The following is a 13,665-nucleotide window of genomic DNA, read 5'->3' as shown; positions in this document are numbered from 1 at the left end:
TATCTCGCGATCTTAACGACCAAAAATTTTGCAGTTTCGGGATCTCACAGCTAACATTATTATGAGTCGGTGAAAAAATAGGTCAAGTTTGTCGACAAGTGCATTCATGCTGTAAATACCTTAATTAGCATTTTTTGAGTAATCTTGATCATTTTACGATTGAACAAAAAGTGATTATTGGATCAAAATAAGCCTTGCAAGTTTTTGTACATTTTCTGAAGGAGTTATCCTTTGAAAAAATCAACAACAAAAACACAAAAATTATTTTATTGCGGAATTTTATGAACTTATTTCGGAATTTTATGACTTAATATAAAGGGTAATTTTGACCCAAAAAATACAAAAGTTAGGTTAGAGTGGCTGTCCTGGGATGGGACACACTTAGACCATAGAGTCCGTTGTCATACCGAAAAAGGGGTTGGCAAATCCCCGGCCACTACTCCATGAACCATTTGGAGCTGTTTAAGAACAGCAAGAGAGCTTTAGAGTTACTTAATAAAAAAAAATTCGGGGGGCAGGAGCTGCGTTAGCTAAGTGAATTCCCTTGGAAGGTCATAGAGACTACTGACACATAAACTATATATACATACATAAACTATGTTTATAGACGAGAATTCCTTAAAAATTAAAAAATCGAATATTGAATTTTTATTTTTCAATAATTTTTAATTCGAAAACTAAGCGTCCAGGAAAAAAATCACAAGAGTATTTTTTGTTTAAAACGATCTGATCAAAAAGTTAAGAACCCTCTCAACAATGACCATTCAATTAAATAACCTTTAAAAAAAATTCAAAACCGGTACAACTGTTTAGAAACTACGATGCCGCAACCTAATCGAACAGATCTGATTATATGTTGGGGCATTTTTAAATTTTTATTTTTAAAAACGTTTTAATTTCTTATAAATAATATCAATAAACACATTATTACTAAAATATGATTTTCAACATATTATTTAAATATGAAAAATTTATTTTTTATTTTGTAAATTTTGTTTTTTAAACAATATTTATCAATAAATTGTAAATATTTTTACTAATAGACTGTGTCAAGTTAAACACACGTCGAGGTCGTAAAATTACCATGTCAATATTTAAATCACTTTACTTAGGTATAATGAAATATCAAATGAAAATTGATACTGATACTGCAATAATAATAAGCATATGTTGTAACTAAGTTTTTTCAAAGACAATAAGCATTTTTGAAGTCTATTGTGTATTATTCTGATGGTTGTGAAGCGAAAGTGTAAGAAGTAGATCGTTCCGTTTCAATCAAATTTTCTTTTTCAATTAGTTCTAATGGGTCCTAACTTTTCAAGTCATGATCTATCTGGACTTTCGAGAAGGTAGAAATTTGTTTGGCAAATGTTTAATATAGGTAGGATTTTAGCCATTTAATAGCCCGTGGGACAGAAAGGGTGCTTTGTTAAATGATTATAGAATATATACTTCGTGAGTGCCTTCCTTTTGGCGAGTCTACCAAACTCCTCTCTACGACTTCTTTCGAAAGTGCTGCGTTTTCAAATGAGCAGGATAATGGCATATTTAAGCTATCGGTCTGAAAAACCGCGACACTGAAATTGTCGGACACTATGACCACAATTGATAACATTTATAATAATTAAACAATTCAGCAAAAGTGAAACATGTACGTATTCAAAAACAAAAATATAAACAAAATGCGACAGCATGTTCGAGGTGGTATAGTCAACCTCATCGGTGCAATATTTTTGTCGGACGAAATATTTTATTGTTTAATAATTATTAATGTTATCAAATGGTCTCAGTGTTCGAAAAATTCTCTGCTGCGTTCTTTCAGACCGATAGCTTAAATATGAAGTTATCATATGCTCATTTGAAAACGCAGTACTTTTGAAAAAAATCGTTGAGAGAAGTTTGGTAGACTCGTCCAAAGGAAGCTACTCACGAAGTTTCAAGTATGTACTAATCATTTAACTAAGCACCCTTTCTGCCCCACAGTGTGTAATTAAACATTATAAAATAAAAAAAACATGTTCAGAAGTATCCCATTTTCAAAATTCCTATTTGGTTTGAAGCTTCTTATACCTGTATTTTGTCTTAAAGACTATCCTTAAAATACATCACGATAAATTTCTTGCGTCTTTGCTCTTGTTACTTTGCGTCACGCTAAGTACTACCCCTCTCTTTGCTTTATTTTTCGATTTTTTTACTCTATAACTGTTTTAGGATTATTGAGCGTGTATTAAATTCATTTTTGGGAGGATACCGGCTGCCAAATTGAATTTAGAACTGTATTTTCTGTTCCATCGCTACACCCATTGTGCTGCATTTATTATTGTATATATTTTTGTTCCGTTTACATATCGATTTCAAATAGTTTCGCACCATTTATAATTTTATGCCACAGTATAACAAACTATTTTGGTGTATCATACCAAAAATTTATGTTAATCACAACGATTGCAACATGTTAATTAGCTGTTTGTTTTGCATAGGTGGATTTTGAAGCTGATGAATTCATTTCGATGATCCAGCCCTTACCCATCCAAGAGCCTAAATGGCCGAGTGGTGTAAGGCGTTAGTCTTTGACCATTTGACTACTTAGATTTAGGTTGCGGGTTCGAATCCAGGCAGCGGCAGTGTGAACAATGATAATTAATGGGGTCTGTGGAATTGATCACATTGTCGTCGCATGGATAAGAACGGTGTGTATGTAATAACATTAAAATAAACGCACATAATGCTGCAAGGTACAGCTATAGTTTAATTAATTTTATTATAAATCTATTAATATATAATGATTTTTATCATAATTATTTGTAAATTATAAATACAAATTGAATTTCTTTGAATTGTAATGTGTTAATTTTATTATTACTTATTAATTTAAAAATATAAATTCAAATATTAGTTTTAATATTAAAGACTTTTTGTTGTCATTGAGTCAGTGTGTCTATACTAATAAAATTTTTATTCTAAAAAAAAAAAAATTTTCATAAATATATTAATTTGCGTCAATTTTAATGTAAATAAATAATATTACAAATGGCAATTATTGCATTCACAGTTCAATGTTATTGATTTTTATAATACATGCTGTGCATTTAGGAGAGAGTTGACCATAGCGTATCGCTATTGAATCGTAACTACTACATACTTTCTAGATTTTTAACTAGAGGCAGTATTCTGGTATAGAAATTTGAAGAAATCAATTTGTATATCTTTAATGATAAGACTCTTAAGAGTATGCCCTAAAACGGATTTTTCAAAACTCGAATTATTTTCGAAGATACAGCTAACTGGTAACGAAGTTCGAATTGATCCCTCTGTAGTGCGAACTTCTGCTGTTTCAAAAGAAGGGAAAACAGCTCGTTTAGCAGAAATAACTTTACAAGACATTGCGTATATGAATTTGAAGAAGTAATATTATTATACGAGTTACTTTGCTGAGTTATTCCTTATTTTGTGAATTTTATTTTTTTTTTGGCTGAGGTCCAGACGTTAGCGACATCTTTGCTATTTAAGAATTAAGAAATTTTTTTTTTGTTTCCTAACACTACAAGGGCTGGAATCGTGTCAACCAGAGTGCTGTGTTTTTTTTGTAACCCCCACTTCACCGGCCTGTAATTAGAATAATTTTTAACTTTTTACTTTACAATTTTTTTAATTATATTTTTAAAATATCAATAAATACCATATGAAAAATTGAGTACAAAAATGTTTTTCATTTTTTTACTAGCTAAAAGTATAAGTTTGTACTGGCTCGCGAATGGTATCATATAAAATATATATTTCTAAAATAAAATTATACGTCAATTATTGACAAATATTTTTTATATAATTGTTTCTCAACAAACGTTTATTTCTTTAAAACATCATGTTGTAAACCAGAATCCATGTTATTATCCGCTGTGAAAATATTCAATTCATTTTTTATTTTAAATTTATGGGAAATACAACAAAACCCATCTTTATTAATTTGTAAATCAAAACCAACGACGATGACATACATTACATACTTCAAAATTCAAATTCTTTTGAGAAATCTCATTTTCTGCATACATTTTAAAATTAATATCATCTCGATAAAGATATAATTCTTCTTGATCTTGTTTTCGTCGTTTCCGATCATCACCCATTAATGATCGATTACGATCACCCTCTTTACGACCCGTCAACGTACGACGTCGTGTCATTTTATTGCTTTAATAACAATTAATTAATAACTTTAAAATTATAATAACTATAATTAAAATTATTTCATTACTTGTATTAATATCACTTAATTTTTTTAGTTATTCTACTGTAGAACTGCAAAAATTAATTGTTTATGTTTTGTTATCACGATTTTTGTATTTTTCATTATGCCGTTTTTTAATACTTGAAATACTATACTAGATGTAGCTCATAGATGGTGCCACGGTCTCTGCATATATATTGACATATACATTGTAATAAATAAAAAATACTGTTGTTTTTTATTATTTATAATTTATATAGTTAATAATACTCTACATGGAACTCAATTTACATATAGTCCAGCTTTATTATGAAGTTTAGGATTTGTATTTTTATTTACTGTTGGGGGATTAACTGGAGTTGTATTAGCTAATTCATCAATTGATATTATTCTTCATGATACTTATTATGTAGTAGTTCATTTCCATTATGTTTTATCGATAGGGGCAGTATTTGCTATTATAGCAGGATTTGTTCATTGATTCCTATTATTTACAGGATTAACAATAAACAACAAACTAAAATTAATAATTTTAGTTTGAAAAGTGCCAAAATTTAATTTATTTTGCTTAATAGTAAACTTATTGTACTAAAAAATGATCCAGTGTGTATCAAGTTTCTAAAGTTTTGAAATGGAATCTGTTAAAACTTATACCATTGTCTGAAAAATAGAATAATTTGTTCAAAATCTAAGATTATAATGTTTAGAATAACAGCTCGGTACACCCAACCTTCCCCTAATATTTTGTTTATTTTTATTTTGTATGTAATTTTTAACTTTATGGAAATTTTTATTTAACTAATGTCTGAAATTTTTATGAAGATGTCTGTGACTTTGAATTTCATACGGGGTTTTATAATATAGTTGCCAAAGGGCTAGATTTGATCTTATTCATCACTATTAATTTTGTGATCTTAATTAAGCGACCTAGAAGCCATGCTATTGATAATAAACTTATATTTAAAAAATTGAAAGCATAGTACCTAAGTTGCAAAAATTCTGCGATTTCATACAGCCTACCCACATAGACACTGAATTTTACAATTAGGTATTTTGTCCTATTAAAAAATCTTAGTAAAATGAATTTTTGTTTACAAAAAAATCGAATCAACGTTTCTCTAAACCATACAATAACAGTTAAAAGACCCAATACAGAATAGTGTTTTTTTAACTGCAAAAGATGAAACTATTATTATTAGAAAAGAAAACTTTCCTCAGATAAAATTATAATTAATAAAAGCGATTTTAGTCACATTTTCTAGTCTTCAGTGTTGTAAGACTTCTTCTGTTACTTACATTGAGAGTAGAAACAAATTCTCTACACAATTACAGTTATAGTATAGTTAAAGATACATATTACAAATAAAGGAAAATGGAAAAGAATCGCTCGTATTTTACTAAAACCTCATGGAATGTGTTTCTAAGACGTCAAATATCATTAGTAACGCACGAGTTAGCGGCGTAAATGTTTTTATTTGTTAGTAAGCAATAAATAGGGAATATTCATCTATTTTTTAATTTTTTTTAGTTCATTGTTTATACCGTTATAATAAAGTAAAAAATATAAATGCTGTAATTAAGTGTAAAAAAATATTTAAAATACAGTATAATATTGAGATTTTTAAACGCAGTTTTTTGGCGCTCTCTGTTGATGACGCATAAGTACGTGATCTGTCAATTGGTGACAGTTCAATGTATAATTTACATGCTAAAAAAATGAATTTAAAACACAGAATTTACACTCGTTATTATTAAGTTTCCTTATAAAAAGCCGTAGAATGATATAACTCCAATGAAATTTCCTATAAATTGTAAGTAATTAATATCATACAGTATGTCTACAAATTTGACAAGCGTGTACTATGATGTCACGTACATATAATAATTTGAATTTTCGTTTTAGAAATTTTTAAATGTCCTCACTGAATTTATACTTTTATTAATTTATTTTAAGTAATAAAAAAGATATTTATTACTAAAATAATGATTTAGTTGAAATGTCCAGTCAATAAAATTACGGAAGAAAAATATTTGAACCAAATTTAAATTTCATGAATATTCCTTATTGTTAATTCAATGGAACGATTAATGTTAAAGTAAACTTACAAAATTAATAAATAGGCAACTTGAATTACGTATACGTTATACATGTATAATAGTTGTCGATTATTTGGCAAAAACTTAACATTTACGCCATACAAGTTGCTTAATTACTAATTTTTTAAGTGAAATTTAACATTGATTAACAGTGAAAAATTGATTGTTTATTAACAAATAGATACATTTGCCCCACTAACTCATGCGTTACCAATGACATTTGATACCTATGAAACACATTCCATGAGGTTTTAGCAAAATACGAGCGGTTTCTTTCATTTTCCTTTATTAGCTGATTTTTGTAACATCTTTTACTGTACTATTAATAGAACTGCATAATATATTGTGTATCGAAAGTAGGTAGAACTGCACGTTAAAAAAGGCTAGCTTATAATATTCCTTATTTTACATGACTTGTTGACGGATATACCTATATCTGGAAGCTGGATGTACATATTTATGATGTTTGTATAATATCTACAATTATTAGGTATACAATTTATATGATAATATGATTTTAAAAGAGCAATTAAAATTTATGTAATTTATGTACTGTCATGCTTCTAAATACAATGTCATAAAGATAATGTACCAAATGTGTAACATATCGTATATGAGGTTGGTACGTATTTCAGGTTAGATTGATCATCCTTTTTCAAGGAAGGATTTTAATATATAAAAAAGGAGATATTGCGAACTTTCTTTGTTAATGAAAAACTCATTTTGCTAATGAAAATTGGTTCTAACAATTAATATTATTAATTATTATAATGGAAATTTTGGCTGAGAACACAAAATTAGAATTTCTTATACGAAACTCATATAAGAAAATCTGACACACAGCGTACACCATTAGAAAATCTTATAAGGTAATCTGATGGAGATTCAAATGGACTGCGCATATTGTATAATATACTATGCAAGTGTATGCTTCCATTCGAATTTCTTGAGAAACTGGCTAAGATATGCGATGTGTTTAAGGATTCATAAGAATTTCGTATACAAAGTTCTTATTTTGTGGTCTCAGCCTTTAACTAACTCGTACGTGGAACGTATAATAATACGTTCCAAGAGAGAAAATTTTAATAAGAGAAAATTTTCATATTAATTTCATGCTAATATCGCAGGAGCATCTTTGCAGACAGAGTTTGGTTTGAAGATATATGATTTTAGTTTGGAGATTTATTTAATATATTTCATAGTCTTAAGATTATACAGAAATACTAGCGGACCCGACAGACGTTGTCCTGTACACACGTCTTTTTTTAATGAGCTGAAACAATCTGGACCGCTTTGATGAAAATTATTATTGAAAAGTTATTACTTTGTTAAATAAATAACAGCATCGTAAATGAAAACTTTAACTCATTTTAATGAAAGGTGAAAAAGCTTGCACTCAAAACATTTTATAACATATATATTTATTTTTTTTTAATTTACAAAAACTTAATTTATCGTAATGCCATTGGATGTACAATATTTTTAGTTAGTCCATGAGGAGTATAAACAAACAAACTCGATGGTTTTCCAACTCTGGAACACGCAACGTACAATTGGCCGTGAGAAAAACACGGATTTTCTAAATCTAAGCCACAAAATGTCATCGTTTGACCTTGTGACTTATTTATAGTCATAGCATATGCCAAACGGATCGGAAATTGTAAGCGTTTAAATGGTATAGGTGAATCTGAAGGAATCATTGGGATCCGCGGTAAAATTACCACAAAATTATTTAGCGGCCCAAACAGACGTTGTCCTGTGGAAACGTAACTACAATTCATTAATACCTATACTACGTTTAGCCTGTCTGCTACACTCATCCCGCTAAACCCCAATTTAACTCCCATTTATTGGACCGGCCTGAGCTTCGACCTATGGCCTGGCCTTCGGCAGTGGAGCTCGCTGCGCTCGCATATGGCTCTAATAAATGCCTATTGACAATAAAAAATACATAGTACACATAGTAAGTTGTAATATAATGTGATATGATTTATATGCGCTCCTACCATTTAATGAGATTTAACTTTTTTGGTGTGGAACCCTTAAAAACAGTTGTAGTGGACCGAATGGTAAATCTAAACCATTCTCCAATCCCCTTGAACTCACACAAAAAATTTCATCGAAATCGGTCCAGCCGTCTAGGAGGAGTTCAGTCACATACACACGCACACAAGAAATATATATATTAAGATATAAAATACATCTTCAAACTAAAATTAAATCTGACAAAGATAGCAAATTGATATTTATCGAAAATTAAAAATTTAAATAATTAGTAATGATGGACATGCGGTCGGATAGCCTTTTTTTTATATGAATGCATTTATTTTAATTCTTATACATGAAAAATTAGATTATAACTGCATTTTACAGACAGGTTGGCTATTCAAAAAGACATTAAATAGTAAATATTTTAGTGCCAGTTGTTGGAAAATAATAAATTTTGATGTTAAAGTATGCTTCTGAAATAATATCCTTCTAAATATTCATGAAAGACGACACTATCAATTAAGCTGTGAAGCTATTATAAAATAGTACACTCACGCCTTAGACTTCCATCACATAAAATTGCAGAAACAATTCTTTAGTTATTTTTGTTTGCCATTCTTGTTTTTACAAAAAATGAGGAAAATTTTATTTTACCCCTGAAAACAATTCTGATAGTAGATTACAAATTTTTAGAAAATTTCGACATGGTAAATATATTGAATACCAAGATCATTTGCTGATATCAGAGAATCTAAAATCCCATTTTCCTAGTCATTTCGGAAACACCTCGATATATTCGAGAAATGAATATAAAAGTATGAATAGTCCAGATTTAAGTGGGTTTTAGAGCTTTTTCGAAGATTTAGAACATTGAAATTTTGATGGCAAATTTGTTTGTCTTGTGGAGCTTACGTGAGCCAACTCAAAAATTTACCCCCAAAATTAGTTTTTTTGAGGATGTGAATTTTGGAAGCTACTTAGAAATGATGTACAACAGTTAACAATCGATTGATTCACTTGATATTTGGTATAGTAGATCAATTCCATGCTATATAAATGGTCCAAATGTTAACTCCTTGTAGGCAACTTGCTTTCAGATCTTATTACAAATCAGGCTAAATATCATAGTATCATATAAATTTTTTGGTGAAAGTGAATTATATTATATAAGTTATATTATAATTGAAGAATGAATATTATTCAAGTTTTAAAATAATAGCTTTCACATAATATATGAATGTTTGTAATAAGTATTTCTGTATATCTATCAACATTCTACAGAAAGCTTTTCATACAACTTTCAACTATACTCTTAAACTATTATGTGTCACACTCAATACTAATAATGGCGGGCATAACGATCTTTACCGAATTATATTGTCGTTTGATTTCGTTCATTGTATATATGAATGACGTAATTTCATTCAATATAGTTCATTTCTTGAAGAAATGAAAATTTCTCATTAACAACATATAAATGTGGGAATGAAATATTATCGAATCAAAAAATTATTCGAACAAGACTAACAGGATGTTGGGCGATACTGCTGGAAGTACCCGATCAATCGTTAAATGAACCCGATTTTTGAATTTTTTGGATTGGAATTGTAATCTTTGTTGTTAATGTATTTAAGAAATATTGTATTAGCACAGTCGTTGACTTTGTTGCAAATCGTTGCTAATTTATGCAACGACAGTTTAATTCATTATAATCTCTCCTGTCAATTATAATAGGGCATTCTACTATATTTGAAAAAGTACTTTAAAATAATGATTTTGCTAATAAAAAGCAACCAAAAATTTCTTTCGGAAAAATACCCACGCTTTCTTGCCAAAAACTTAAATTACATTTTAAACCTTTTTTAAACTGTTAAAAACGCGGGCATCCAATTTGGTGACGTAATATCGATATCATTATACGAAATAACACAGATAGATTATACGAAATAACATAGACAACTAATTATAATAAAAATAAATACTTATTATCTATGTATATATTATACCCAGCTGTCTACACTGAACTAACATGGTCTATGGTTCATACCGACATCACATCAGGCCTTGCCCGCGTTTTAGGTCACGTGATATATACAGTTTAAAAATTACGATTTTTAATTTTAATTTTATAAAAGAAAAATGTGCTTTTATGATTCGAAATCAGAATATTTAAGTATATTTTTACATAAATTTTAACTTTTTTCTAATTTCATAATTTATTTTTCATTACCGAAAGTACCCTATTGAAGTTCTGAGCCCGTAAGATTTTGTCTTAAATTTTATTGCTTACTCGGCTTGAGCTTACTAAAACTACTTAAAAATAGTATTACATTAAAATATTTCTATCCTAATTTCTACTTTTTATAAACTATACTTAAATTACATGCTAAACGCATGGTACTAATAAACAAAAAGCTGCTTTAATACGTTTTCACTATTTAATAATTCTACTTTTAAACATTTATACTTTTAAAGATTTTGACTGTCAAATGTATTTTAAAAGAATACTAGTCCTGGAAATTTCAATGGTTAAACATTTGTTTTCTTGGACCTCTAAATTTTTTTCTCTGAAATTGGAGTAACTAAAAAATTACCAAGAGACGTATAATGAAGACTTTTTGACTTAGAATAGGGGATCGGACTAAATTTTTTTATCACTATAGGAATAGAAAAGTGAGGTGTCGATCGAAGCATATTAACAGCAATATGATCCTAAAAATATTTCATAACATTCGGTGGAGTCCTTCGAGTCATTTCGAGCCGAGCGAGCTTTTTCTTAAAATTTTTCCTGATCGATAGTCGTGTTTTTTTTTAATTTTTTTTAATTTTTTATAACTTTTTTTTTATGCTGGGAAGTTATCCGTGTGGACATCAAGGGTCACACCAGATTCTACCCACGGCTTGTTATTTTCTGTGCGAATTACACGAAATGAAAAACTGAACTATTATAACTAATATAAGCGTCGCGACGTGGTTCTAACATATAAAATATTGCGCGACTGTATTGGAGGGGAATGAAATCTATATATCTATCTATGTATACACTTCGTATATAATGTATATATAATATACTTATGTATACAAATTTGTATATATGTGTTAATATATAGAATCAGCTCGTTTTCACGGGAAACAAAATACATATTATAGCATCGATGTGCAACATCGAATAAGCTCCAGTTCTGTGTATGACATGATCGAAGTAATATCACAAAAACAGTGTGTAACAAACATCTTACACCGGTGTGACAACAAGACATGTATCATTATGACAGCAAACAAAATTTTTACGGTAGGAATTCTAAATATTCTTTTTATAAATAGCTTTTAAAAACTTTAGTTTCTATTTATTCAAAAAAATATAATTATGTTTCACGATTTTATGCTTGTTTACGCATATGGATTACAGTGAACCGCGTGTACCGGCAGCATACAATGATGCAATAATTGACGCGGTTTTTTTAAGTTATCGAAATTCCATTTACAATGATGCAATAATGGACGCGATTTTTTAAAGCTTTCGAAATTTTATTATAATTTATTTAATAATTAAAAACCAAATAGATATTTTTATGTAGAAAATAATTTGAGAAATGTTTATGTTTTTAAATGTTATCTTAACAAAATGAAATTAATTAAAAATTTTAAACGTTTATCAAAAACTTTTTTATTTTATCTAAACGGGATTTTTAATTGACATTAAAAGTTTTTACTAATTAATGGAAAAAAAGGGACACTACAGTGGAAAAATAACGTGATAATTATACTTTTAATAAGACGCGCCCCCTATGAGTGGTTTTTATTGCACATACGAACTGTTTTACTGAAATATCACTCGCAAGTGACATTTCAGTAATTCAGTAGTGAATTTCATTGATACAGGGCTCAATTTCTTCCCTCAGGGTGTGAGTGATTGATCATATGAGTTTGTTGATTCTAAAACGTTAATATGATATTTTGATATAATAAGTATGACAGTTTATTCGAAATTGCAAGCTAAAACCGCCAAATAATATTTTTTTATAATGTTCCTCAACAATAAAACTGCGACGTTCTTTAGTTCTACACTCTATTTTTAATAGCACAGCTTTCAGACTGTGTTTGTTATGGATCGTACATTCCAAAAGTTTTAACTTTCAATTTTTTACCCATAGAGAAACTTTATGGTTATAATTTATTTAGAAGGAAATTAGTTTATCTTTTGTTCCCAAAAATTTGTGTGCTCTTTAGAAAAATGTGTTTGTATGTGTGTTTGTGTTTGTGTGTTTGTATGGACTGTATGTCTGTGGACAATGCGCGCGTGCGAATGTTATTTAATGCTGCGGTTTTGAAATTTTGACAGGTGGTGAGGTTTTTATGAGACTCTAATTCCGTTATATTTTGAGCTACATGCGTCAAGAAATAGAGCTTAGGGAGTGTGGGAAAAGGAAAAAAAAGTTTTGTAAAAAGTATGGGATTACGGATACGCCGTTTTGTTGAGTGTAGGATTACAATTTTTTGCATTTATCTTTTTATCAGAATACGAAATGAAACTAGACATTCATAAATTTTAAGATGGTATTGAAATTAAAATAACACCCTTGTTCAGTTTTGTTACACTACCTCAAGAGTACGCCGCGCCGTTTCAAATTTTTATTTTGTTATAATGATCTAAGAGATGGTATAAGACGCCTATCATAGTTTCAAGCAAGAACAGATCGGTGTTATCTGAATAAACACATGTGTTCTATGAATAAATTTTGCTACTGATGATGATTGCATTGCAATCGAAATATCGATATTTAGCGACATGTAAGTCTGCTGTATGTTTTTAATTGTACTTTTTAAATAGAATATACAATTTTATTTCGAGTATCGTGGTATTTATTTCAATAACTAGATCTATACCGATCTGTTGAAAATTGAAAATGGTACCAGAAAAATATAATTTAATTAAGAAAATAATGGTATAAGGTGAAAAAAAAACAGTTCGTGGAAAAAATTGATTAAAATTAATTTAATTAAAAATAACCATGAACATTTTCGAGAAACCATTTTTCCATGAAAAACTATGATAGGAGTGTTTAAAAATCAATAAAATTTCATAAAAAAGTGTGTCTCATCAGATAGGTAAAGATCGACGCCAAAAAATGTACGCCAGCTTAAAGGTGAGGGTTAAGAAGGGAGTAGTTTTCGATGTAGAATAAAAATATAATAAAACTCTAAAATCGTTAAGACCTATACACCAAACGATGAACAAAATGGTGCAAAAACTGAAATATAGTGGTTTTTTAAAAAAACACTTTATCTCTTTCTCCTGATTGTGATTCTCCAACAATTTAATTTTAATCTCCTCTAATCTGCTAGTAGTTGTA

The 13,665-nt window shown here is 29.0% G+C and overlaps 1 protein-coding gene across 1 annotated transcript in view; it reads left to right on the top strand.

Annotated features, from left to right (window-relative positions):
* Positions 1-11,458: 11,458 nt before the first annotated feature.
* The window catches only part of LOC123293983 (b(0,+)-type amino acid transporter 1), a 91,288-nt gene continuing 89,081 nt past the window's right edge, over positions 11,459-13,665 (top strand). The window contains exon 1 of the mRNA XM_044875010.1: positions 11,459-11,603. Coding sequence (XP_044730945.1) covers positions 11,570-11,603 — 34 coding nt within the window. The 5' untranslated portion in view covers positions 11,459-11,569. The remainder of the gene's footprint in view (positions 11,604-13,665) is intronic.

Source organism: Chrysoperla carnea, chromosome 2 (assembly GCF_905475395.1).
Source record: "Chrysoperla carnea chromosome 2, inChrCarn1.1, whole genome shotgun sequence".
Lineage (NCBI taxonomy): Eukaryota > Metazoa > Arthropoda > Insecta > Neuroptera > Chrysopidae > Chrysoperla > Chrysoperla carnea.
Note: the sequence above shows the minus strand (reverse complement) of the source record. Positions and strands in the feature narration are given on the sequence as shown.